The sequence below is a fragment of the Lycium ferocissimum genome, chromosome 9 (genome assembly GCF_029784015.1).
Source record: "Lycium ferocissimum isolate CSIRO_LF1 chromosome 9, AGI_CSIRO_Lferr_CH_V1, whole genome shotgun sequence".
Lineage (NCBI taxonomy): Eukaryota > Viridiplantae > Streptophyta > Magnoliopsida > Solanales > Solanaceae > Lycium > Lycium ferocissimum.
The window spans coordinates 53,219,910-53,247,276 of record NC_081350.1 but is presented as its reverse complement, the minus strand read 5'-3'; the positions used below and the strand labels follow the sequence as shown (position 1 = coordinate 53,247,276).

At 37.4% G+C, this 27,367-nt stretch overlaps 1 protein-coding gene across 1 annotated transcript; it reads left to right on the top strand.

The window, feature by feature from the left end:
- The first annotated feature begins 13,830 nt into the window (after positions 1 to 13,830).
- LOC132029366 (uncharacterized) lies at positions 13,831 to 15,065 on the top strand. Its single transcript, XM_059418653.1, has 2 exons — positions 13,831 to 14,655; positions 14,752 to 15,065. Exons 1-2 carry the CDS (start codon positions 14,251 to 14,253, stop codon positions 14,794 to 14,796), a joined length of 450 nt encoding a protein of 149 aa, XP_059274636.1. The 5' UTR covers positions 13,831 to 14,250; the 3' UTR covers positions 14,797 to 15,065.
- Positions 15,066 to 27,367: the final 12,302 nt, after the last annotated feature.

Here is a 27,367-nt window from a genome sequence, read left to right as displayed (position 1 = left end):
AAAATAAATGAAAAAGTAGAGAGAAATCGGTGTAGTGATTCGTTATCATGATAAGCCAAACTAGCGATGCGTAATCCTGATTTAATTCATCTTCAATCCCGATAACCTACAAAACAGGTATAATTGTTAATAAAGTCATAGAGTTATTGTAATAAAGAATGAAAGTAGAGATAAAGTTGGAAATAAAGCCGTTTGGCTTTTAAGGCGAGGCTATCGGCCATGTTTGATGGACTTGTTGTTGGTCTCGCGGCCTTTTAATTCACACTCAAAGAAAAATTCTTAGTTTGGGAGGGGGAAGTTGATTCGTGTTGACTCGAAGCTTGACGTTGTTGGCACTCCATTCGTCTTGTTTGTTTGGATCTTGTGATCTCCGTTTAAGCCTCGGTAGATGAACAGTAGTGAAACAATTGAAAGAAAGTATTTCATTTGAAAGGTAGGTATGTAAGTATATGTATAAGGAAACGTAACTATATGTATATAAGTTGTGAAATATATATATGTAAATGGATGTATGTAAGGAAAAATATATATGTAAATATATGTATATAAGTTGTAAAATATTTCTGCCAACCTCAGATTGTGACACAATTGAAAAGTCATTTATCTATACTATTTCAATAGCCTTAATATTGTCGATGTCTAACTCTATTCTTGTCTAATCTTTCAAAATATGCCCCAGTTTTGACTCAGAAGGGTGTACTAAACTTATATCTTGGTGTGACCGAACCTTATATAGGTTGCCTACGTATCCCACCAAAGGAATCAGGTCAGAACGTAGTTCGTAAGGTACCTAAAATGGTTTGAAATGTTCTAATAAAGGGACCGAACCCGATGTGGATTGCCTACGTATCCCACCAAGGGAATCAGGTCAGCGTAGTTCGTACGGCGTATTAAAGGAAAGGTTGCAAACTAGGTTGTCTAACCTAATGTCGTACTTTGATTTCTTCTAGAATTGCTAGCTTTGAGGTTTATGACATCACCTATCGGAATCTTGTCTTGTCCTCTAATTTCTTTGTTACTCTCTCGGGGTGTATGTTTGTTGTTTACGTCACAATCATAGAGTCGGCGAGATTTGATAAATAAAGTAGAAAATAATAATAGATGATTAAGGAAAATCGAAATGCATTCATAGTTTTTGCAAATTAAGCTTCAAAAGATGAGGCAAAACAACAAAAGTTTTAGGGCACAATTTAAGCCTCGATTTTAAAATTGTGCTATCTCAAAAAGTTCACTACATGTTCAATCTACCAAGACTCCCGGCGAACCGGGGACGGAGTACAAGTCCAATTCTTTAGAGTTTCTCTGGTTCGACACCCAATGGTCGGTGTCTCGGTGTTGTGAATAGTTGTCCTCTTCAATCTTCACTTGTTTTTGGATTGTTCCTCGGGAGCGACAAAAGTTGATGTCATGATGGACTTTCCCAAATCTCCATCTTTTCACGGTCGATATCATGTTCACGTTGGCATTTTCATGATAAATAAGGTTATTGTCCCACGTAATAATCCGATGATTGGATCGCTTAAATGATTAAGGCATTTTATTTTTTGAGGCCGTGCAATCCTAAGTGTCGTGCCCGGTAACTCCCGAATGATATGCACAACGTTTAGAACCATCAAACCATTTTAATGGGATCGGGAATTTTCCCTCGATCGGTTGTATCACGAATTGTGCTTTCATCTTTCGAATAATTGAGCCAAGGGTTCGAAATCTATGTAATTACGGGTGTTTTTGGTGTCGGTGTTTGGACGAGTTTTGGGTGCGGTGTGTGGTCGATTTTGGTAAGTAGGAGCTCCTGAACGAATTCGATATGGACGTGGGTTTTGATGTGGAGGTGCTCGGGGTTGGTAGTAATTTGCTTGGGTATTGTACTTGACGGGGTAAGGAGATATTGGAGTTTGGTAAGGTTCAACGTAATGGTAAGGGTAGAAAGGTGGTTGTGGATGGTTAAAGTATGTAGTGGCTCATCTTATGTCCTTGGACATTCATGATAACGGCGTCTTCTTTCTTCTTTTTGGCCCATAGAACCGGCTTGAATGGCTTTGTTCTTTGCTTGTAAAGCGGCAAGATCTGATTTTCACGTTGATTCCTTTTCAAAGCTTCTCCCATTCGGACAAAGGGATTGTCCCGTCATCATCATTTTCTCATAAAATATGCCCGGCTGACATTCAATGAAGGTAGCGGTCATTTCTCTGTCATTCAAGGCTTGAACCACAGGCGCTTACCTCCACGCGGTTACTCACGAGCGACTCGGTGGACTTCTTGGTTAACTTAGTCGTATAGACTGCAGTGTGATGTCGGTGTTGAGCGAATCGGTCCAAAATCTTGGGCCATGTCGCTCCCGACCACGCCATTTACGGACGTCTGTTGTGTATACCAATTAAGAACTTCATCAAGCTTAGAATAGGATCCTTATGTTACGATCTCTCCTCTCCCGATAGGTTTGTCGCATGTATGCCACGCTGCGTGTGAGGATCGCCGGTTCGGTTGAAAGTATCAAACTTCGGCGGTTTGTAGCCTACGAGGTAAGTCGACGTCGAGGGTGGACGCACGGATCCTCGTATATTTTTTGGTCCCCACACAGGAAGGTTTCTCGTTGCTTCTTTGAGTATGTGGATCTCTTTTAGGTAAGTGGAAGCTTGCTTTTGCCTCTTTCTCCATTTCCTCGTATTGATCTACTTGGTGGAACCTAACCGTTCTTGGGTTGGTATAAGCTTGTATTTCACGGCATATTGGGGAACATATTGTAGCATTAGGGGTGACAAAATGTGCCCACTTGTATATCTTTGGGTTGGATAGGTTTGGACGGTGGGAATAAGGGTAGAAGGTGGTGGTGTGTTGTAAGCGGTGTTTGTAGGTAGTTGGTTTGGTGGGTTCAGAGGAGTAGTTGTAGGTGGCGGATTAGTGTTGGTAGGTAATGGAATATAAGGAGTGTGAATTTGCGACTGATTTGGCATGTTGACGGGTGGTGGATTAGGAGTAGCGTAGGTATTGTAAGTAGGTGGTTGATTTTGCGGAGTAGTATAGATGGAGGATGGATTTGGTGGAGAAAGTTGTTGTTGGCGGGTGCGGTATTTTGTGGAGGAAAGTGTTCGGGGAGCCAGAGATTCAAGTGATGGAAAGCGGGGTGGATTTGGCGCGCCAGTTCATAGGTTCGGGGAGGTGGACTTGGGAGTGTGATGGATAAGTTGGTCGGTCCACTAATCCGATTTAGTTCGCTACGTAGGTCCTCGATCTCTTGAGTCGGACGGGCGATATGTTCATCATGTTGCATAGCATTTCTATGTTCGAAGTCTCGGGAGGATCGTTTGAGATCACATGTTTTCTAGACCGGTTGAAATGGATGCGGTGGATCGGTCATGATAATTTCCTTTCCTTGCACAACCAACGGTACGTTGAGGTAGTGATGACGTTTTTGACCTTGTGCGGTAAGGATGGTCGGCCATCGAGTGTCGACACGAATCAACTCTTTTTGGGAATAAACATAAAAAGAAATATAAAGTGCAAATGACGTCAGTCTAGGTAAAGTCATGAGTACGTAAAGTCAAGTAGGTCATGTGGCAAATAATTCATCAAATAAAATTCAAACAAGTTGTCAAACAAAATAACGCGTCCTAATATGCATGTGACCTCTTTGTGCCAGAGGTAGGCCTAACGTTTGTTTGAAGGGTAAAGTGTGCCATAATACGTCATTCCATTGCTTTTGATTAATTAAACAAATTCTGTTTTCCAAAATAAAGTACAAAATGTAATATTTATTACATATTAAATGAATACAACACAAAGTATTTCCTAATACAATTTTCTACGTCTAAATGTACAGCTCCATTTTGTGGCGTCCTTGATCTCCGTCACTTGTTGTACTCCGTGCAAAATCCATACACATCATAGAAATGTTAGTTGTCCCTCCCTCCTAAAGTTTAATTAATTAAAGCAAATAGTCAACATTTAGGCACAGTTACCCTTCAAACATGCACATAAAGTATGATTAGTGTCACTTGGGGTCGTGGACCCGCTTGGACGTTTGGGTAAAGTCATCTAATGGATTTAATACGCCAAGGGTATTAAACCTCCTAAGTTATGAAATGTATGCTCCTATAACGGGTGTTGGTTTAGCTCTATCTTAGGCTGACTAAGAGTTGGCTGCCTATGACACAAAGTTCCCCCAAGCGGACAACTTGGGAGTGGAAAGTCCGTGGCTGTCGACTGCACCGCCGATCGACTAAATCCACAAGATCAATCCGACTAAAAGGTTTTTTAGTAGTGCACGGCCGCGAACCGCGAAACCGTTTTAAGTGTGTGAATTTGTGTGAATTTTCCAGGAGTGGAGGAAAATGATACGGAATGACAGTTTATATCAAAGCGGTACACATAAACAGTTTATATCAAACAAACAATTAATAGCATATAAAAACAGTTAGTAGCAAATAGAGTAATTAAAACAAGCACACAAAGCCTATTTAAACTAAATCCGTTATGGTTAGAACCTAAGTAAGTCCCCAGTGGAGTCGCCAAGCTGTCATACCCTATTTTAACCGGGGTCAAAATAGTTTACAACATCCGGGTAGTTCCGGGGTTAATTAAAGTTATGGAGTCGCCACCTAATTATTTACGGTGAATTAGGGCACCTAAAATTATTAAAGTTATTAATCTAGAGTTGATTTTATTAAAGTCTACGAAACCAAAAAGACCTGAGTAAGGGCTCAATTAACCTAGAGGGAAGGTATTAGGCATCCTCTAAGTTCCATTTAATAATGGTTAATCCGACCGGACTTATAGTTAATTAGGCTAAGTGTAAATGTAGTGTTATAGAAAAGAAAATAGCTTTATAAGCATTGCTAAAGTTATAAATATGATAATGCTATTTAAAATAAAAACTTGTAGAAAATATGATAATTTATATATAAATAATAGTTTTGGAGATGAGATTTTAGTAGTTTTGAACTTTGGGTAAACCATATTATATGAATATAGCAATGTAGAAAAATTTAGGTGTATAAATAGGATTCAGAAAAGAAGTGAGTTTTCTTTTTCCCTTTTTATTAACTATGCTTAGCTAAAAGTCTACGTAATTGATTCAAACTTGAAGAGTTATTTATAAAGTATACTTGATTTTATGTCTGTGTATTAGTGATGCTTCGAAATTCCGAAGATAGTAAAAGCGAATCATGATTCTTTTGACCCAAAACATATAGTCATGATATATGGAAAATCTGTCATTCTAAAATAAATATTATGGATTATAAATCATTTCATCCTAATTGTCGGTTTCTCTTTTAAATCGACTACCATCGTACTAACCTACTAATTCCGCTAAGGTTCATCTAATCTAATCAAACAAAACAGCTAAAGTGTTAGTCATGTAATTGCAATCAAATACATAAATAAAAAATGAAATAAGAGAGTAAAACAAAAAGTGATTTAAATGGGCTCAGCCCATTTTAAGACCGCTACTGTTCATGCTGTTGGGCTTCGGCCCAGTGAAGTTTAACAGATTGCTTCGGGTGGCTGACGGGCTGACTCGATGGAAATGTTTCGTTGGGCTTCGGCCCAACATCGAATGCGGAAGGAGACGAGTCGCTCGGACTCATACGCGATGTTCATGCATAAATAACAAAGGAAAAGGATTAGTATATGTATAAGTGTTTTAAACTAAAATGCGGATAGCTCATAAAATAACGAAGTCACCAGCCAAACAGCTATGTAATTCAGTGGAAGTAGAAACAAACTTAAGAAGAACTTTCAGGCCCAAACTAAATAAATAACAATAAAGGAGAATTTGGGCCCAAACAGGTCACATAACCTAACCAAATAGACTGGGCTAAATAGAAATCAGCTTTTAACATATAAACAGAGGCCCATTTTCACGACTTCAAACAATAGGATAAAATGAGGCTAAGCAACTAAATTAAAGTTGCAACTACGATTTCTAGAACATAAAGGAATAATGAAAATATGAGTCACTGAGTCAATAAAGATGAACTATATAACTAATTTCATTAACAAAATACAAGTCCCATGTTAATGAGCATTCCTAGCAAACCGATAGATTCCTTCTTAAAAGGAGAGTTTATGACATGGAGCAAAAAGAAGCACATATTCTATTGATCCCAATCAGCACTCAGATTCACAAGGAAAATAAAAGTACCCATATGTGTTTATCTGTAAAGAAAATTGAATCAGAATGTTCGCATGACCAGTTTTCACGATATTCAGACAATACATATTTTAACCTTAAACACACCTTTTAGACGTAGTAGTAAGAAAAATATTATGAGCATGTTTTCCAATGGCCGTAGGAGAATGAAATAAGCAGAGACATTCTCATATTCAACATAATTCCTACTATCATAGAGAAAGCAAAATTTTAGCATCTACACATAATACAAGTATAGAACTTTCATGAATCAATTTCTATAAAGTGCATGTAAAGATCTTGGGTCATGGTATCATTCATTTTCTATTCAAATTGGCCATCAACTTACAGAAGTATCTTCTTAAATCAGAGTTCCTAATACAGCAGGAAGACAAGGTAGCAGCAACATTTATTTCTCCATAGCAGGACAGCAGACAGGACCAAACAGAAACGAAGCTTTTAGGTCGAAACTAAGTGTGTAAATACTTTATTTTCATGAACCAAACAGAAAATTAAATGTCCCAACCCACGCCCCAACATATGACATTGAAATTTCAAACCAAACTATCCTGATTGTCCTATTTTCCCATAGAACAGAACTGAAACGAAGATGAAAAGGAGAGGAAATCTAGAATGGTCATTTGAGAACAGAAATGGAATATATTCATATGAATATTGCTTCTTCGCTATATAACTAAATCAGGACAGTTTTTACAAACATAATCCTTTCAAACAAAAACGAGATATATCAAACTTTTATTAGCACTATTGTCCATTATTAATCACCTTATTTGCACATTTAACTAAGTCATTTCATTCACATTCTTGGATGATCGAACAGAGAGAGAGTAACTTCGACGAAACTTCATCCTACAAATTCATGCTTAATGTACACCACGTCCAGAACTACCAGAGATTTGGACTCCCATGCAAGGTCCATAAAGTTCTTGTTACCAATTTCTGATTTATTTTATTCAGTTGATCATAAAGAAGCTGCCCAAATCTTCATTTGTTGACTCTTAGTTCCATCTTAAGACCTCCTGCCTTAACTGATAGGCTAACACATCTTTTAAGATTAGACATAGTTAAATTATCATGTATATATAGGTGTTCAGACAAGACTAAGTGATATCATTCGAGAGTAGTCAAGCCATTATTATTAAGTTTCTACAATCAAGTGCCATTTTGCTCAGAGGGTAAGCAGTTAAACAACGATTCGGACATCAACAAAGAGGTGTTCAAATATTGCCACATTCATGCCAACAAATTATCCTTTTAAACCGGATATCCAAGTAGATATATATCAACACACATTAAGGCTAAGCTAACCAACTAATTTATATGCTGAACATATATGAATCTGTACAAGCCGAATCTAGCGAGAGAAATTGGCACATCATCTATTAACATTAACAAACATCAAACCAACCTAACGACTAACTATCGAACAAATGAAACATATCAACATATGAAACTAATAGGCAAGCACATAAGCTACTAATAAACAGATAACGAAGGGAGATTTACCGACCTTTTGTGGGTACAGTGAAGTGGGGCGTCGAAGGTTGCGAATCCACACTCGACTGTTGGTATCTCCGAGCTTGCGTATACTCGGATTCCAAAACGGCAATAGAATAAAAGAGAGTAAAATGTTTGGGTATTTTAAAGTTGATGTCAAATAATAGAATGAGACTGCTCTTTTTTTGTATTTCCGAAAATTGGAGTTGTTTTTTTTTTTCACTATGACTCAAGGATGTATTTTATAGGTGGAAGAAAATGTTAGGGTTTTCATTTGGGCGGGGTTTTGAACTTGAATTCAAAACCAAATCCGATCGTTAGGGTTCTTGTCGTGACACTGATCAGACCCAAAGGGAAATGGACAAAAACCCTTTAAAACTTGTACTCGAAAGGATCTGAAAGGCTGATAAAGTAAGATTCTACCCTACACACACAAGCAACTCATTAAAACTCGGATCGAAACAAACACAAGAAAACAAAAAAAAAGCTGAGGAAAACGCTCTTTCAATGTCGAACCCGTGACAACCTATAAATTACCCCTCCCGATTTAAACCATGCAAGGTCTGTAAGAACACAAAAGGGATTTTGAGATTTTCTATTTTCATTTAAGGTGAGAGAGAAAGAGAGGGACGAGTATTGCACGAAAACAGGTGGCACAGCTCTGCCATGGTTGAAAGTGATTTGTGGGTTATCTAGAAATAGAGGAGAGAGGGACATGACAGACGAAGGAGAGATAGAGAGCGTGGGGAGAGAGAGAGAGACGAGAGCGGCTGAGAGTGAAAAGAGATTAGGGATTGAGATGTTGGGCTGAAGAGGAAGGCTGGTCGGGTCGGGTAATGGTGTGGGCTGAAATTGAGTTGGGTCCGGTTGGGCTATTTGTGCATTCAACATATTGGGCTGGTCCGAAAATTGTGGCCTTTTCTCCTTCAGTCTTAATTCTTTCTTAGGCTTCTAATTTAGTAACTGGTATAATATATATACTATGATTAATAATGATATTAATAGTAGTAGAAATAGTAGTGAAAATAAAATATTTAACTCATCAATAAATTTAGAAACCCGAAGAAATAAATTAGAATAAAGGAGGGACAAAATTGGGTGTCAACAGCATGTACCTTAAAGCAGGGTTTTGCCTTATGCCTGAAGACAAAACCTAGCCTTAAGGTGGAGTTTGCCTTATGCCCCAAAGCAAAACTCTGCCTTAAGTAGAGTTTGAGTCAAAGTCTGCCTGATCAGGTAGAGTTTGACTGCAAACTTTACTTAAGGTCGAGTTTGAAACTCTGCCTGAAGGGAGAGTTTTGTTGGCAAAACTCTGCCTTGTGAATCCACACTCTACCTTACGATTTTTTTATTTTTTGACCCGGAGGTTCGAACCCGGAACCAAGGGATTTTTAGCGAAGCGCAAAAATGAAAGACCACCAATTTGAGAGGCAAAAATTAAAGACCACCCTCGAATAAGGGCAATCGTGCAAATTGCCCCCTTAGACCTCATAGATCATTTTGATTCAAGTTTTTGCGCTGATTACCCTTAATATGGACTGATCTTTAATTTTTGTCCCTCAAGTTGTTAGTCTTTAATTTTTGCTCACTGCTTCTCATTTAATAAAAATTTGTGGAGCAAAGAACTCTTATTCGCTGGTCTACAAAATCAAAGATTCTGGGTTTGATACCCCGGCAGAGTCGGAAAAAAAATTCGCTTTTCGAGCAAAGTTACGTAGAAACTTTGCCTTATCCGGCATAGTTCTGTAGAAATGAAGTTATCCGGTATAAGTTGTGTAGTAACTAATTCGCTCGGCATAAGTTTATAGAAACTTTGCCTTGTCCGGCATAAGTCTGTATAAATGAAGTTATGCTGGATAACTTAATTGCTACATAACTTATGCCAGACAAAGCAAAGTTTTTGTGTAACTTCACCTGAAAAGACAAAATTTTTGTGTAACTGCGCCTGAAAAGGCATGAAACTTTACTTGTGAAATTAGGTCATAGATAAAGATAGACCGAATTTCTTTTTTTCCGATGTAAGGGATATTTTTGGCCACATTTTTGTTACTTAAAGTGCCGAAGGACAAAACTAAAGACCAGCGATTTGAGGGGCAAAAATCGAAGACCACCCCAAAATCGGGCATTCGTGCGAATTTCCCATTATCTTCAGACCCAATCTGATCGAGTTGCAAGTGCTCCCAGGAACATAAGCCGGTATACTCAAATTTTATTAATTATGCACATGTATTATACATAGAGCTTGAATTAACTAATCCCATGGTTCCTGTTCAAATTGGTAGTTCATTTAGCTAGTTGAGGAAATTAAGAGAGACTTTACTGGTCAAATAGAATTCCCCAAAAAATTCAAACGCGAAAAAGAGGAGCATCATCCACGTACGGCATAGATTAAAAATAGACAAGTGAAATGACTTCTAGGTTCAAGTGGTTTATAAACTGAAAGTATCGAAAGATAATGGAGTAGATGACAAACGAGAGGCGCATTCAGAATTTGAAGTTTATGGGTTCATACAATAACTTCAAGTTAATATATATACGATAATAACACAGTCAAATATTTATAAATATTTAGTGAATGAATTTGCACAAAAGATATTGAATTCCCGTGAACTGCACATAACATGTTGGATCTGCCCTGGATCTCATCCACAGTACTGACTTCATTAATTGGCTCATAACTTTGCTATATTGCCACAGTATACTGTACTCAAGTTTTCAAGAGTCAATAGCACTATCAATCAAGGTGTATATATATAGTTTAGTGGTGCCCTAGAAGTCTCCTACATGAGTACTCCCTCTATTTCAAAATAAGTGGTGTTTTTGGTTTGGGCATGCCCCTTATAATAAATACCTTAAAAAGGATGTAGCTCTTTAATAGTTTTTTTGGTTATATAAAACTCCCTTTATTTAAATAAGGCTAACATTGAAAGAACATCATTAATGTCTTCTTAATTATGTAAAACACTACTTATTAAAAAAAATGAAAATATAAAAACACCACTTATTTTGAAATGGAGGGAATAACATATATGAGTTAGTCCGATTTTCATACTATTTTTCTTCAAATTAGTTTCGAAGAATGGTCGGAAAACATCTTCTTAGAAAGAAGAGGTTTCTCTTGAAAAACACAGTTTCCAATTGACTTTTGCTAATCTTTTTCAGTTAGAAGGTTTTTACTCCTTTGTTCTTTGACTCTCAACTCAATGCATCACAAATTAACAAGTCTAAGGAGGTATAGTAATGTAAACAAGTAAAGTAGGACCTCTTTTGATATGGGGGAAAGAGCTCAGGTGCGAGGAGAAATAAGAAGAAGATATTGGAGTCATAAATTTTGAAAAGATGACGGAGGTAGGAGTTCATTTTGATCATGGTACTGGGGAATGAAATCCTAAACTAGCATCTTATATCTCTACAAAACGTAAAGGTATTCATATATATCAGAAATCTTACTTTAATTTCTCATTTTTTATGAGAAGCTTGTGATTTAGTTTTTGAAGCAGCAAGTAACGGCAACATACTCGATATCGCATAGATCAATTACAAGGGGATTCTAGTGATGTTACATTTGAGAAGATAGTAGCGATATATAGACGTTGAAAAAGGAATGGTTCCTGCAGATGGTGTTAATAAGTTACGTTGCACGATTCAACTAGGCAAGCTAGATCAACTAGAACACCAATTAAAATTCAATCTGACTTTTGAGATAGAAGTACACAGGTTACATCCTCATTCATTTCAATTTATTTTGAAAAATTCTTTGGTCAGGATATCGTTTAGATCTATTTCAATTGTTAATGGAATAGAAAGTAGGGAATTTTTCATTTATAATATGTGTTGGAAAAGTATTATAGTATTGATTATAAACAAGCTAGAAAAACTACAGATGCCCAAAAACAAAACTGAGAGGAAGTGAATGAGAAGTTTTTTTTCTGTACTGTCTGATAACTCACAAAGACATCTCCTTTTACAGGGCAAACTACAGGAGCTACTACACAGAGTAAATAATGGGGAGGAACTGTTACAGAATTCTACAAAGTTGTTACAACATTCAACTGCACAAAGCTGTTATAGTAATTATTGGAGTAGTTACACACACAAAAATGGCCAAAAGAGCATCGTGCACGAGCTAGACGGTAGCAACGTTGCGTGTGCGTCGTTGTCAAGTTCCAACTCAACAAGTGTTATGGAGAAAACTCAACTAATCCCATAGGGAAGATGTTGTAAGTGCTAAAAATAACTTTCATCTTTCTTTGTGGCACGTTAGGTCTTTCACATAAAACAAAGAAGTAGATTGGAAAAGAAACTCACAAGATATTTTCCGTCTTTGCATTACCAACAACATGTATAATAGTTTCAAAAATATGTAATAAAAACAATTAAAGTTATAGTGCCAACAAGGTAAGTGTAATTAGTTATCATGTCATTCAACTCCCTCCCTAATTGCTTCTTACTATACTTTCTTTAATAAGGGCAAACAACCAATTGCTGACAAGTGATTACTCTCTGGCTCCTGCCATAAGGGCAAACAACCAATTGCTGACAAGTGATTACTCTCTGGCTCCTGCCATATAAGGACAACAATGCGGAAATGGAATCCAGGTTGTGTGGGGTATCTGATATATATTTATATTTTAGAAAAAAGATATCATTTGACCCTTGAATTTGGAACTCAATTTGGAAACTAAACTTAACTTGTATTTATTTATCCCCCTTAACAACTTACGTTTTAATTATTTTCCCCGTCTAGTGGCCCAGACCAGTTGAGGGCTGGGTATTATTAGACACGCGCGAGCTAATTGGTCCACATCATTATTTAATTCCCCAACTTATTTTACCCGTCCCCACATAAAAAAACCAGACCCAGCCCCAATTAACCTGACCCATCCCAAACAAAAGACCCAACCATGGTTCCCAATCGACACTTTTTCCCCTTTCCACTACACAACCAAACCTCCACACTACACAAACCGATCATTGCAAAGTTAAAAACCCAAAATATACGTAAATCTTGTCGTTTCTGAGTGATATTGAAGATTAGTTAGCCACAAAGGTACACGATTCTTGTTTTTCTCGTTAGGGTTTGTCTAGATTTCAATTTTACTGTTTTTCAGTTGCAAAAAATTTATCTTTAACTTAGATTTTTTTTTTTTTTGGTGTAAATGGTAACTGAATCTTGTAATTTTTCATTTGTTTTCAATTTTAGGTTTTGTGAAGAAAATGGACGTTGTGTTTGTGACTTTGAGGTTTAACCACGGAGGTAATTTACAAAAAAAACCCTCGTATTAAGTATATTGGAGGTAGTGTGACAAATTATTTTGATGTTGATCTTGATAAATTCTCTTATTTTGAGCTTGTTTACTATGTTAAAGAAATTGATTACAACGTTTCATCTTGTTGTGTATATATTAGACCACCTAAATGTCGATTTGTAGTAGAAGTTAAAAGTGATAGGGACATTATTGGTATTGCACCTCAATTAAAAAACGTAGATATTGTTGTAATTTTTGTCATTCATCTTGTTGAGGAACCTATTGTGGTCCCCCTGCTCTTCCACCTATTATCCCTGAGGGTGGAGAATCTTTTACTGCTTTTAATAACCTCACATGTGAAGATATAAATGAAAAGGTTGGGGCAGGTGAGGGTAGTCAAACATTTGGGGGTAGTGAAGGCTTAGGGTTTGAAGAGGCTGCTGGTCTTGATGAATCCTTGGGTGGGACTTCGGTTGCTACGCTGCCGGCCATCGCTACTACTTCGACAGTTTGATGATAATGATGATTCTGACTTAGAAAGTGAGAATGAATCTGAGGAGTCTGACAATGTAGTGGTAGAGGAAGGTGAAGAAGAAGAAGAATTTGATAGTGGTGTCCATGAGGAGGATAGGAATCTAAGGAAAGATAGGGTGGCTGTAAAATCAAAAAAGAAGAAAGAAAAGGCTAAGAGATCTGAAGGGATAGATTTAGGGCCAAAGGGTGTTAGATATGGGACATGATGAATATTTATCTAGGAGTAAGAGTACATTTGAAGGAAAATTGGGTGGGGATGAGCCATTTTATGACTCGGATGAACTTTGTTAGCTTTGAAATAGAGGCCGATGATGAAGGCGATGATGAAGGTGTGGTTGAAAAGCCTACCAAAAAGTCAAGGAAACCAAAAAGAATTAGAAATAGGGTTACTTTTTATCCTAAGTGTAAAGAAATAGTTTCGAAGACTGGTCTTGCATTTGAAAGTGCTAAATAGTTTAAGAAGGCACTTACTAGGTATGCAGTTCAAGAACATGTAGAGTTGGATAAATATGTCAATGAACCAACTAGGGTGAGGGTAAAGTGTACTGCTGGTTGTCCATGGTTATTGTTTGCCAGTTACGATTCTAGAACAAATGATTTTGTTGTGAAGAATTATAATCCTGTTCACAAGTGCAATGGCACAACAAAGAACAAGTTGGTAAATTCTTTGTATATTTTAGAAAGGTACAAGGATAGATTATTTCTGAACCTGGCATTAGAATTTTTTAGCTCCAAAATTTGGTAAGAAAGGAATTGAAGGTGTATATTGGTAGGACTGTGGCAAGGAAAGCCAGAAGCATTGTTTTGCAACAAATCATGGGTGACAATGTAGAGGAGTTCAAAAGAATTTTGGATTATAGGGATGAGCTTTTAAGGACTAATCCGGGTAGCACACGTGTGGTTAAGTTGAGTGAAGAAACTTTTAAAGGTGGAATCAAAATGTTTCAGTCCTTTTATATATGTTTTGATGCCATGAAGAAGGCATTCAAGGCTGGTTGTAGGAGAGCAATTGGGTTGGATGGGTGTTTTTTAAAAGGTGTTAGTAAAAGCCAATTGCTTGTGGCTGTTTGTAAGGATGGGAACAACCAGATGCTACCACTGGCTTGGGTAGTGGTTGAAGTTAAGAATACTTTTACTGGGAGATGGTTTGTCAACATTCTAAGGCATGATCTTGAGCTTGGAGATGGGACTGGTTTGACAACTCTTTCAGATATGCAAAAGGTGATGTATTCTTGATCATTGATTTCTGAATTTTTTTCATTCTTTTTAACTTATGTTGCTCTACTGTCACCTAATATTTTTTACATGTTATTGTAGGGTCTGGATATAGCCATTAAGGATCTGTTGCCAAATGCAGAATAAATAATGTGTGTAAGACATGTGCTTGCCAATTTTTCCAAAAAATGGAAAGGCATAGAGATTAGAAACTGCTTTTGGAGATGTGCTAAGTCCACATATGAGCAGGAGTTGCAAAAAAATTTGGATCATATGGAGAAGTTAGGTGATGGAATAAATGGAGATTTGTTGTATTACAACATAGATAGGTGGTCCAAGGTCTACTTTAAATACCTCAGCTGTTGTGATAGTGTTGACAACAACATGACCGAGAGTTTCAATTTCTGGACTTTGGGGCCAAGGCACGAGACCATTATCACAATGCTTGAGGAAATTAGAGTCAAAATGATGAGAAGGGTAGGACAACTAAGAGAGTTTTTACGAGACTTGGATAACAAACATCACCCAATGGTTTTGAAGGTATTGCAAGAGAACACATCAAAGTCAATGAAGTGTACTCTTGAATAGAATGGTGAATATGGCTTTGCGGTCAGGGCAGTGGGGTAATAAATTCATAGTAAATCTGAACAGTAATACTTGTACTTGTAGATCTTGGATGCTGAAAGGTATTCCCTGCTGTCATGCCATAGTTGTACTTCATTTCAGAAAATTGGAACCTATTGACTATGTTGCACATTGGTACACTAAGGACACTTACCTTGAAACATACAACTCATTCATTCAACCTGTTTCTAATATGGCAATGTGGCCAAAGTCAACCAATCCTCCTGTCCTCCCACCTGAGATTAAAAAGCTACCGAGGTAGGCCGAAAGTGTAGAAGAAAGGAGCGGATAGAAAACAAGACGGGAAGGCTGTCAAAAAGAGGTGTTGAGATGACACAGGCTTGTTCCATGCAAAGGGTCACAATAAGAAGGGTTGTCCTATGAAGCCACAATACGAGAGGCGGAGAGGAAGGGAAAGGGGGAGAGGGACAAGTACTAATTCAACAAGGTCAAGTGTTGGTTCTTCTACAGTACCAAGTAATTCCCAACCAAGTAGAGAAAGGGGAAGACCAAGAGGTTTATCCAAACGGGTAAAAAAATTCCTTGTTATTTACTACTTGATTAAATATTAGAGTCTTATATTGAGTCTAACTACTTAAATATGAATTAGGCCATGGCTGCTGCAGCATTTCAATCTGGAAGGGCTACAGGACAGTCGTCTACATCATCGGTATTACTTAGCTTGTTAAACTACCACTTAATCAATTTAACAATTCTAAGTGTTTGACACCTTAAATATGACTTAGGCTTCGTTATATGATGCATCGATTCTTTGAAGAGGGGCACCCTTTAAGAGGCCAAGAGTTATGGGAATGGGAGTGCTTCAGACCCAAAGTGGTTTCAAAATTGTCAATGTAAGTTTGCAACCTCATTAACCATTTACTGTAAACAATCTAGCCTAATGGAGATTTATTTTGTTAATGCAGTCTGGAATGGCAAATCAGTCTTCAACCATGCCTATGAATTCAGCAGTAGTCACTGGTAGTCTGGGACATCACAAAACAAGACCAGGAGGACTAAAATGGAAAAGGAGTTCAACTATAACACAAAAAGGTCTTCAACAAATGAGTGGACAAAAGAGAATGAAAACAAGGGCCAAAGCTGTTGAGTTGAACTCTTTAAGTCAAACAAGTTCATCAGCTGCCCAGAATTAAATGAAAAAATGAAGTTGAATTAGTTTAGTCCTGTATGTGTATGTCTTTAGTGCTTGTTGTTATGCGGCGATATTTGCTAGATTTTGATGTTGTTTTTGTGAAACAATTATGGTAGATGATGTACATTTGTCAAACAAATATGCACTTAGGCTTATTTTAGTCTTTATCAATTCTGAAGCTGTGACTGCAATTTTGCCCTGGATTGACATTCTATTCTTGCAATATTAAGCAAAATTTGTATTTGTAATTTTACCTTTGTATTGACATTATAATCTTGCGTATTTAGCAGTATGTTCGCATTCTTTGTATATTTCTTGGTGTTGTGACAGATTCGGTCTTTCAATGTTGTGTATGACATTAAATGCAGAGAAAGGCTCGCTTAGTCAGATCGAATGTTGTTATAACACTAAATGCAGTAAACAAATTTGAGCAGTGTTTACACATTTGAGCAGTGTACAGATTTGAGCAGTCAAACACATTGAATCCGAGTTAGTAAATGATGGTAGTTGGTACTTGGGAGTGATGGTCAAAACCAATGAATCCGAGACTTCATTAACTACTTGATCACACTAACACTATAACTCAACTCAACTCAACTATAAATAGGCCTTCTTTCCATCTCATTTTCACTCAACTCAAATAACTCTTAACTCATATAGTGATATTAAAGAGGCAGCCTTCATCTAAGATGGATGACATGGAAATTCCCGCATGTTTTGACAGAATTGACGAAATCGCACGACAAAAAAGACGATTTCGTAAGTGTTGTCGTATTATATATTTTCAATTGTTCTTTTACCTCTTTTGGTAATAACATGTTTTTTTTTTTTTTTTGCAGATCCTTCCAACTGACATACTGGAATTTCTTCCAAACACCGACATGGACGTTGTTGTTCATTACGACGATCATCAGTATAATATGAAATACAAGGTTGGCGTATACACGCGCCTCGCTCAAGGCTGGAAAACCTTCATTGATGCTGCCGGATTAGGGATAGGAGATGTGTTGTGTTTTAAGGCATGTTTAGATGAGAACCACATAGTGTTTTTTGTTCATGTAAAGGAGGATCCAGAGATCGTAATGATAGATTAGGTCTCCAGATTCTCTATTTAAAGTAATTTATAAAATTTATCGACTTTTGCTATCAATTTTCAAGGTAATATTTTCCATAACAACAAAATTCTTCAATAAGAGCATAAAGTTCTTACATTACCTACTACGCGATTACAACATACAACAACATAAATTCAGTTGATTAAGGACGCCGCCAAAAAGCCAATAAATATTCCCCATGAAATCAAAAGCAACATCCTTGTATTTGCAAGTTTCTCCTCCAAGTTTAGAACTTTTTTCAAGTCAAATTGATGTTTACTCTTTAAGCCAATTAATTCCTCCTTCATTTTGTTCACTTGATTAGATGTCTAGCCTCAATGGCAATTAATTCTTCTTGCAATTTGTCCCTTTCGATCTTGACCGCATCTAACGACGACGTCAAATTTTGAACATTATTCCACTGAATCTCAGGGAACAATTCATCTTCCCATTCCCAAAATCCACAAGAATTGCCCTTAGGCCTCGGACATTTGTAGAATTTCCGTCCGGGATTAATAGGAGTCGATGAAGTGAGGTGTTTTGCAATGGTGCCACAATTACATTTTACGTGAGATGCACAGATACCTTGAGACATTTATGAACCCACAAAATTTTCGAATTAGAACAGAGAGTGATTATGGACAGAAATTTGGTGGAGAAATTTCGTGGAGGACGAATACATATAAGAAGGAGCAATGGTGTGAGCAAGAGGAATTTCATGAATGGACGGAAAAAAAATGGGGCTGATTGAAGGTGTGATGAAGATGAAGATGAACAACAATTTAGGGTTCTAAAGGGTGGTGGGTCGGGGTGGGATTAGAAAGGGGGAACGGTATTATAACCGTTACCCCCGTATTAAATAATCGATTTCTATTAAAAAAAAAAAGTTAAAAAAAATTAATTAACGCGCTGGTCAGGCACTGTCAAACGCGCGCCCAGGTCTGGGCCACTAGAGGGGGAAAATAATTAAAATATAAATTGTTAAGGGGGGTAAATAAATACAAGTTAAGTTTAGTTTCCAAACTGAGTTTTCGTGCCAAGTTCACGGGTCAAATGATGTCTTTTCTCTATATTTTATTACTATAAACCATAAATATATGAGAAGGAAAGAAAACAGATAAAGCCAATATTGAAGCAAAAAGATGGGCATGCTAAGTTTAAAGGGGCATGCAACCATGGGCGGAGCCACCTTCGGCGAAGTGTGGTCAGGTGCACACTCTGCGTCGGAAAATTACGAGATGTATATAGGTTAAATACTAGCTACAATGAGTATGAGCCCGTTTGGCTTAGCTTAAAAAAAGTGGCTTATAAGCTGGTTTGACCAAAAAACAGCTTATAAACCCAAAAATATAAGTTGAGCCACCCCAACTTATTTTTTTTGGTTTATTCTAAGCACTTTTTTAGCTTATAAGCTGGTTTGCCAAACACCTAAAAAATCAAAAAACAGCTTATAAGCTGGTTTAACCATTTATAAGCCAATCCAAATGGGCTCTATATATTTAATTTTGCACATCCTTAACACAAGTAAGAAAAAAATTTGCACACCCTTCACCAAATTCCTGGCTCCGCCATTGCATGCAACTGCTGAGTAGATCAATGGATAGAGTACATTGGTTCAGATTGTCCATTTTTGAACCCAACACTTGATCTTATTCCTAAAGCCTAACGCTAAAATTGCATGCGTGCTTTCAAGTTTCAACATGCAATACATTGTCAAAAATATGCGCCTGTTCTCAGCAGAGGTGTGTTTTAACATAAAAGAGAGTAATAGCAGTGGCGGAGCCAGGATTTCCGCCGAGGGGGTTCAAAATATAAAAAAGTAAACATACGAAGAAGCCTAAAGGGGTTCAACATCTACTATATATACATAAAAAATAATTTTAACCTTGTACAAAACAGTGCTTTTTTCTGCCGAGGGGGTTCGGATGAACACCCCCGGCATAGTGTGGCTCCGCCACTGAGTAATAGTCTAAGTAGGTAAATGAAATAATGGATGCTTAAGGTATGAAACTCGCGAAAAGTGACAGTTTTGGTGTGTTTTTGATCATTAACTCTTTAAATTTCAGCCAGTAACATTTACATGTGTTAAAGATATTTACATGTTAGTTGGAAATTATGAGACCCGCTATAATTAGTTGGAAATTTGGCACTATATGATCAGCCGGTCAAACACATATAGCAAGAAATATTCCAACTTACTATTAGAGGTAAATTTTAGCCCAATTATAGGAAAGTGTAGCAAGTGTAAAAAAATCGCCTTCTTCCTTGTCATTCCTCCGAAGTAATACCACCACACCAACACTATGAAATCCTATTCTAGTCTAATTTAGTTTTATTTATGGTGAAATTATAATTATGGTAATATAGGATGTGTAGTCTTATTAGAATAGGGTTATTAGACTAGGAAAAGGAAGACCTTATTTCTATATAATGAGGTCATTATGATGAATACAAAGTAGAAAGAATTATCTCATTATTCTTGTCTCTCTAAATTCTCGTCCCTGTCTCGGTTTTAACATGGTTTCATAGCCACATTAGAAAGAACGCAAAAACCTTAAAACAATGGCAGGTGACGATAAAGAAACCGGCGATGACTGCAAAGGAATCGCTGGTAAACAAAACCCAAAGAAAAACAATCTTTCCCTACGACATTACGTCTAATGATAATCCTGGAATAGTGGTAACACAAGTCCAATTGAAGGGTGAGAATTATAAAACATGGGATAGATCCATGAGGACAGCCCTAAAAGCAAGAAAGAAGTTCTGCTTCGTCGACGGTACAATCAAGAAGCTGGATAAAGAGTCTCCGGACTTGGATGATTGGTGGACTATAAATTCATTGTTGGTGTCGTGGATTCACAACACCATAGAACCAACGCTTCGCTCAACGATTTCACAAAAAGAGGAAGCGGAAGAATTATGGACGAGCATCCGAGAGCGGCTCGCCGTTATTAACGGCCCTTGGATGCAAAAACTAAAGGTGGAACTTGCAGAGTGCAAGCAGAAGGGAAGGAACATAGTGGATTACTATGGAAAACTCACTAAGCCGTGGGAGGAATTGGCGAATTATGAACAGATTCCAACTTGTAAGTGCGGAAAGTGCACGAGCAATCTAGGAACGGTCCTAGAAGCCAAAAGAGAAGAAGAAAATATGCATCTTTTCCTCATCGGATTAGATGAGACAAAGTATGGTACGGTGAGGTCGAACATACTGGTATAGGAACCGTTGCCATCATTGAACAAGGTCTATTCGAAGCTGGTGCAACAAAAATGTGTGAGAGGAATCACATGAAAAATGGAGGATCATAGTGAAACCATGGCTTTTGCTGTACAAGGAAGAAACCCTTACCTTGACCAAAGTAAAGGGGAAAATGATGGTGCATTTTGCACACATTGCAAGAGATCCAGACACATTATGGATGGATGTTTTTGACTCATTGGTTGTCCGGATTGGTGGCCAAGAAATAAAAAAAAAATCGGAGGAAGAAGACGAGGACAGCAACAACAGCAAAAGGGTGGACCGGGATAATGTCATGGAAGAGGCAACTACCGGGCTAACACCGTAGTTGTTGAAGAAGAAACTCAGACGGAGACATGACTGGTGAACACAGGCGGGACATGACCTCATAATTTGATCGACGAGACTCGAAAGACTGTGATTCATGTGTTGAAATCCCAAGGAATAAAATCGGATGGCAAGATGGATAGTAAGACCGAAAACTCATCCTGGATTATTGACTCCGGAGCTACCAATCATGTGACAGGTAATCCGGAGGAACTGAGAAATCAGCGAGACATTTCTAAATGTCCGGTTGGGCTTCCGGATGGAAGTAGCTCGATGGCCATGAGAGAAGGAACAACCAGGCTAAATAATAGGATATAGTTGAAGGATGTCCTTTATGTTCCGGATTTAACATGCAATTTAATTTCTGTGTCACAACTTGTTGATCATTTAGATTGTGATGTAAAATTTAACAAAACTAGATATGTTATACAGGACCCCAGCACGAGAAAGCTTCTTGGAATGGGTGAGCGACGAGGTGGACTTTACTATTTCTAGAATGTGTCGCGGATACTAGCTATGAAGGCGGAAGCAGTTGATTGGTTCGATCTTTGGCACAAGCGGTTAGGTCATCCTTCAGTACAAGTAACGAAGTCCATTATGACATTAGGCCTAAAAGAGAGTAGTATTGGATCAGATAAAGAATGTGATATATGCCAAAGGGCAAAGCAAACAAGAAGTGCTTTTCCCTTAAGTGATAATATAGCTTCGGATATCTTTGAAATAATTCATTGTGATTTATGGGGACCATATAAAACCCCTTCTTCTTGTGGTGCTTCATATTTTTTGACGATTATGGATGATCTTTCACGAGCCGTACGAATATTTCTATTAGTCGACAAGAAAGAAGTGTCCCAAACCTTGAAGATTTTTTTTGCCTTGGTAGATAGGCAGTTTGGTTAAAGGGTGAAATTGTTAGAAGTGATAACGGAACTGAGTTCACATGTATGAAAGCTTACTTCTTCAAACATGGGATTCTTTTCCAAACATCTTGCACAGGGACACCACAGCAGAATGGAAGAGTCGAAAGAAAACACTGTCACATTCTTAATGTGACGCGAGCATTGAGATTTCAGGATCATCTTCTAATCTAATTCTGGGGAGAATGTGTTTTGAATGCGGGGTACTTGATCAATAGAACACCATCTTTGGTTTTGAATGGGAAAATCCCCTATGAAATTTTATACGGGGAGGCACCTGGTATGATCATTTAAGGGTGATAGGCTCACTATGCTATGCATACACAAAGGGAAGAATGAGGGACAAGTTTGAGAGTTAGAGTTGTAGGTGTGTCTTCTTGGGATACCCCTATGGAAAGAAGGGTTGAAGATTATATGACTTAAAGAACGATGTATATTTAGTCTCAAGAGGTGTGGACTTCTACGAGACTAAGTTCCTCTTTGCTGTAGGATCAGATAACTTGGTTGACAACATAAAAGTAATTTCGGACGAAACAGAGGGAGAAAGAAACCAACACAACTTCGAAGAATACAAAACTGACAATGTAGGTACGAACGGAACTCGGATGGATGACGTACGGATCAACCAGAATTAGATAGGACAAATGTCGGTCTAGATAGAGAAAACATGGAGAAAGTACAGACGGAAGGTTTTCGAGCAAACTAAGTGCCACCAGAAGAACAATTGGGTCGGGGTAAACGTCAGAAGCATGAATTCATTCAGTTGCGCGACTACGTCACTGAAACATTCCAGAAAGAAAGTCTAACAACGCGTCTGCCCGATCCTCAGCAACCCTCAGGTGCGCCTTACCATTTAGCTCACTATATATCTTGTGATAATTTTCCCTTGCAACACCAAAGCTTCCTTGCAACAATTACTATAGGAACCGAGCCAAAACCTTCTCGAAGGCAATGAAAAAGGAACATTGAAGAAAAGCCATGCAGCAAGAGATTCAAGCATTGGAGAACAATGGAACATGGACATTAGAAACATTGTCACCGGATAAGAAAGCTTTCGGATGTCATTGGGTGTACAAAATCAAGTACAACTCTAATAGCACAATCGAGCGTTATGAAGCTCGGTTGGTCATTTTTTGGATTAAACAAGAGAAGGAATTGACTACAATAAAAAATTTGCTCCAATTGTTAAGGTAGTAACCGTTTGGACCTTCCTGATAGCTGCGGCTACGGGAAATTGGGAGTTGCATCAGATGGATGTTCATAATGCCTTCTTATAAGGTGACCTTACGGAGGAAGTTTATATGAAATTGCCACCAGGATTTTGTGTTTCTGGTCCAGGCCAAGTATGGCGACTCCAGAAATCTTTGTATGGTTTGAAACAAGCCCCACGGCGCTGCTTTACGAAATTGTCAAGTTCTTTGATGAAATATGGGTTCAAACAGTCGTACTCGGATTATTCTCTCTTCACGATGCACCGAGGAGGTATGCAACTTAATGTCTTAGTCTATGTGGATGACTTGATTATCTTCGAAAATGACCATAGTGCCATTGAACGATTCAAAGACTATCTCCACGCATGTTTTCACATGAAGGATTTGGGCCCTCTGAAGTATTTTCTGGGAGTTGAAGTTACACGTGGACTAACTGGGTTATTTCTCTGTCAACGAAAATATACCTTGAATATAATCTCTGAGTCCGAATTACTGGGAGCTAAACCAATCAATACTCCCATGGAACAGAATCACGATTTGGCGATGGCCAATGGAGTCAATTTGGGAGATATGGAACCATACTGACATTTGGTCGGTAGATTAATATATCTCAGTTTTATGCGACTTGAGTTGTCATATTGCGTGCATGTTTTGTACCAATTCATGTAGCTGTTGACACTTAATTTTTGCTCTCCAATAATTTTATCTAATTATTCGGAGTTCTTGAATCACAAACGGGGATATGCCCTCTTACAAGTCAAAACGATTTTACAAAATTGTTTCGATGACATTTTGCCTTTTCATTTGGCAAAATATCATCAAATATACCATTTTATATCATCCGGTATATTTGGTATATTTTTCAATGATTTTTAGACATATTTATCAAGGCTTTAATTCAAAATAGTAAAAAAAAAACAATTATGAAATTAATTGTTTAAAGCTATAAATTTTCAATTGATAAATATTTTACTATGTGAAATCAAGAAATTTGATTAATTGAATAGATGATCAATTATGTCTCAATTTTATAAATGGTTTAACTTCAATTGCATTTATTTTTCAAAATGGCTAGAAGTAAAATGGCCAAATTGATTTATGCATTAACTTCAGTTAAAATAAAAATGTCTAATTACCCAATTTGTTTTCCATACTTTAATTGTGGTTATAATTGAAAGACCAAATTATTTTTCTGCATATCAATTATGGTCGTATTTGAAAGGGTCAATTAAGTAATTCTTCTTAACTAGGCTATAATAGAAATTATTGGTTATTTTTAAAATGGCTACAATCGAAGTGTTGGTAACATAAGTAGAATTTACAAATCAGCCACATTTGCGCAAAATAACCCCTTTTTCTCTTAATTCCTTTGATTTACCCAAAATTGGGCCAAGGCCCACTCAGTTCCAACCGATAATCTGGCCCAACCCCTCATCTACAAAAAAGGGGTTATTTTGCTCAAACAAAAGCTAAGCAACACATATAGATAAGTCAATGAATAAACAAAGAAAGGAAAGATTTTTACCTTTTGCAGTGGCAGCCTTGTCAAGAATGGAGTTTGAGAGTCCTTCTGTGAGGTGTGGAGGAAATAGAAGGGCTCTCAAACTCCATTCTTGACAAGGCTGCCACTGCAAAAGTTAAAAATCTTTCCTTTGTTTATTCATTGACTTATCTATATGTGTTGCTTAGCTTTTGTTTGAGCATTAGTTATTGTTTAGGTGTCTTTATTTATGTATTCTGTTTTGTTTTAGTTTCTGGTATTGGTAGATTAGTTTAGATGGTTATTAAGATTTTAATATGATGACCTGCTTACTTATTCAGTTTGAGCATGATTAGTTAGCATATCTAGTATTTACTCTTATTGTATAAAGGTTAATTTGAGTCCTTATGTTTGTATGTGATTGATTTATTAGTCCAATCTTGTTTAAGGATAGCATGTTCATGTTTTCAAGAGGTCATCATCTATGCTTTCTTGGCAATACATTGGTTTGAAGAATGTTAAGAAACACCCGTTTGGCTTTAATATGCATACATATGCCCATCATGATAAAGAGACTACTCATGACGTCTGTGATTGCATTATCATGTATGTTTGAGTGAATGTTGGTAATTTAAAATAGCAGAGAACTTGAAAGATAAAGGGTTGGACTTCTTCATGGTTAATTAAACTGGTAGGACTTATCTAGGGTAAAAAAATGGATTTTCCATGACCATATAAACACAAAAGAAGCGCAAGAGGTTTTCACTTGGATAGGGTAAGGCAAGGAGTGACTATCCGAGGGCTAAGGAAAGGTTAGAAAAGACTTGGAGTTCATTTACTCAGTCTAGTACTACTGATCCTAGGCTGCTGGTGTTCCTCTTTGTTGAATCACACTCCTATGAGACCCTCTAAGGTTTCAGTAAATGGGAAAGGGAAAATGTTGTATAAAAATGACATGTTGAAATAGAGTGTTGGAATCTGTGTGCAAAGATAGTATTATATATATGTAGTTTGTTCCTTCTTCGTGTTTCTGTGCTATGTCCTGCTTTACTGTTCTTAATGTTCTGAATTTGATGAATGAAAGTGTTACGTACTCCCCCGCCTCCCCCCCCCCCCCCCTCCTTTTTCTAGGATAGTCTAGGCTACATGACCATACTTGGATGTTTTTATACTTAAGATATTTTTCAAGTAGCTTGAATCCTCTTGTGCCTTTTCCCAAGTATAATAAGAAGAGAATTGATGAAGTAAAATGATGAGTCAACATGACCCTCTTTTCTCGTTGCCCTTTTCTGCTTTCTTGGGATGTTGAATGGATGGTATAGTGGTTTAACCTTGAAAGAAAAAAATGACCCTTGTGGTTGTGTATACCCTTTGCCAAAATGAGTGCCTGTCTAGCCTTCTTGAGGCTTGAAGTGCTTGAAGCTTAATGTTCTCTTTTGTTGGATACTATGTCTAAAACTGGACCTCAAGTATACACTATATACTAGTTAGATAAACATAGCTCATGGAAGTTTTGCGCCCTTTCATCTTTTAAATGGATAACATCTAAAGTTGATGTGTGTTAAGTTCTTTTATATAATATGTGCCATGACAGTCTTGGAGGAGTAAGTGTATTGAGTATACTAATGCATACTCTTTGTATATGGATGCATATATATGTGTTGAAATTGATTTGGGATGAGTGCCTCACTTTGTTTGCTCAAGATTGTCCCTATTCTCCCCTTGCCTCTTATTTGGTGTGTTGTGATAGAAGATATACACTAGGTACACACACTTCAGTATATAATGAGTTGTATATCATGTATACCCGGCATATCATGATATTGCTTGTGAGCTAAAACTATTACCCAATGAGTGAGGCTTATCTCATTAATGTCATTTGTTTAGCAGTCGATTTGAGCCTTGCCCTGATTATTCATATGTGTTGTCTTCGTTTGGGTTTTTTTTCCTGAATTTTCACTTGCTGGGTTATATTGAGATGTTGGACCTGTTTTTCTTTGCCAATTCTATCTTTAGCCTTCACTATGCAGTTTTGTTTAGTGAACTATATGAAATTGTGCTTTGATATATAGGGTCATATACGTATATGTTTAGATTACATTTGAGAACTAATTCTTGCTTAAATAGTTTGCTAAGTGTAGATACTCGCTAACCATATTTTTCCTTTTCGCCTTACCTATTTTGCATGGAACTTTCTGACGTGGGTCATTCAGGCCTACTGCGCACAAGCCACAGTATTGAGCCAGAGGCCCAACATTCCTTTTTTGTTCTATCGAGTCTGGGTGGAATATTTGAAAGCCCAACCATGGGTGAAAATGGTTAACTGGTGGGCTCGGTAGGCCCACCAGCCTCACTTTCTCCTTTTATTTTTCTGTTGGTGTATTTATTTGTATATACATTATATGAATACTTGTAAATGTTGAAACCCTATTGGTTATGACTTAGGCAAATAGGCAAACGATATTTACATCATTTAGAATGGATAGGAACCCGATTACTATTTTCAAATTCGGACCCAGCAAAAGATAAGTGACAACGTTCCTTCAAAAATGTGACAAAGTAATTTTTGTTCTTTGGCCTCATAAGGCAGAAAATCGGAAAATGTAGAGTATACATTTTTTAAAAAGGGTTAACTTCTTTTCTTAAATTGCTGCAACAAAACAATGAACATATT

What these genes read in the sequence shown, in the direction of transcription:
- LOC132029366 (XM_059418653.1), top strand. Translation starts at nt 14,251, where the DNA reads ATGGGTGACAATGTAGAGGAGTTCAAAAGAATTTTGGATTATAGGGAT. An exon ending in CTCTTTCAGATATGCAAAAG is followed by an intron (nt 14,656 to 14,751) that starts GTGATGTATTCT and finishes ATGTTATTGTAG; the next exon opens with GGTCTGGATATAGCCATTAA.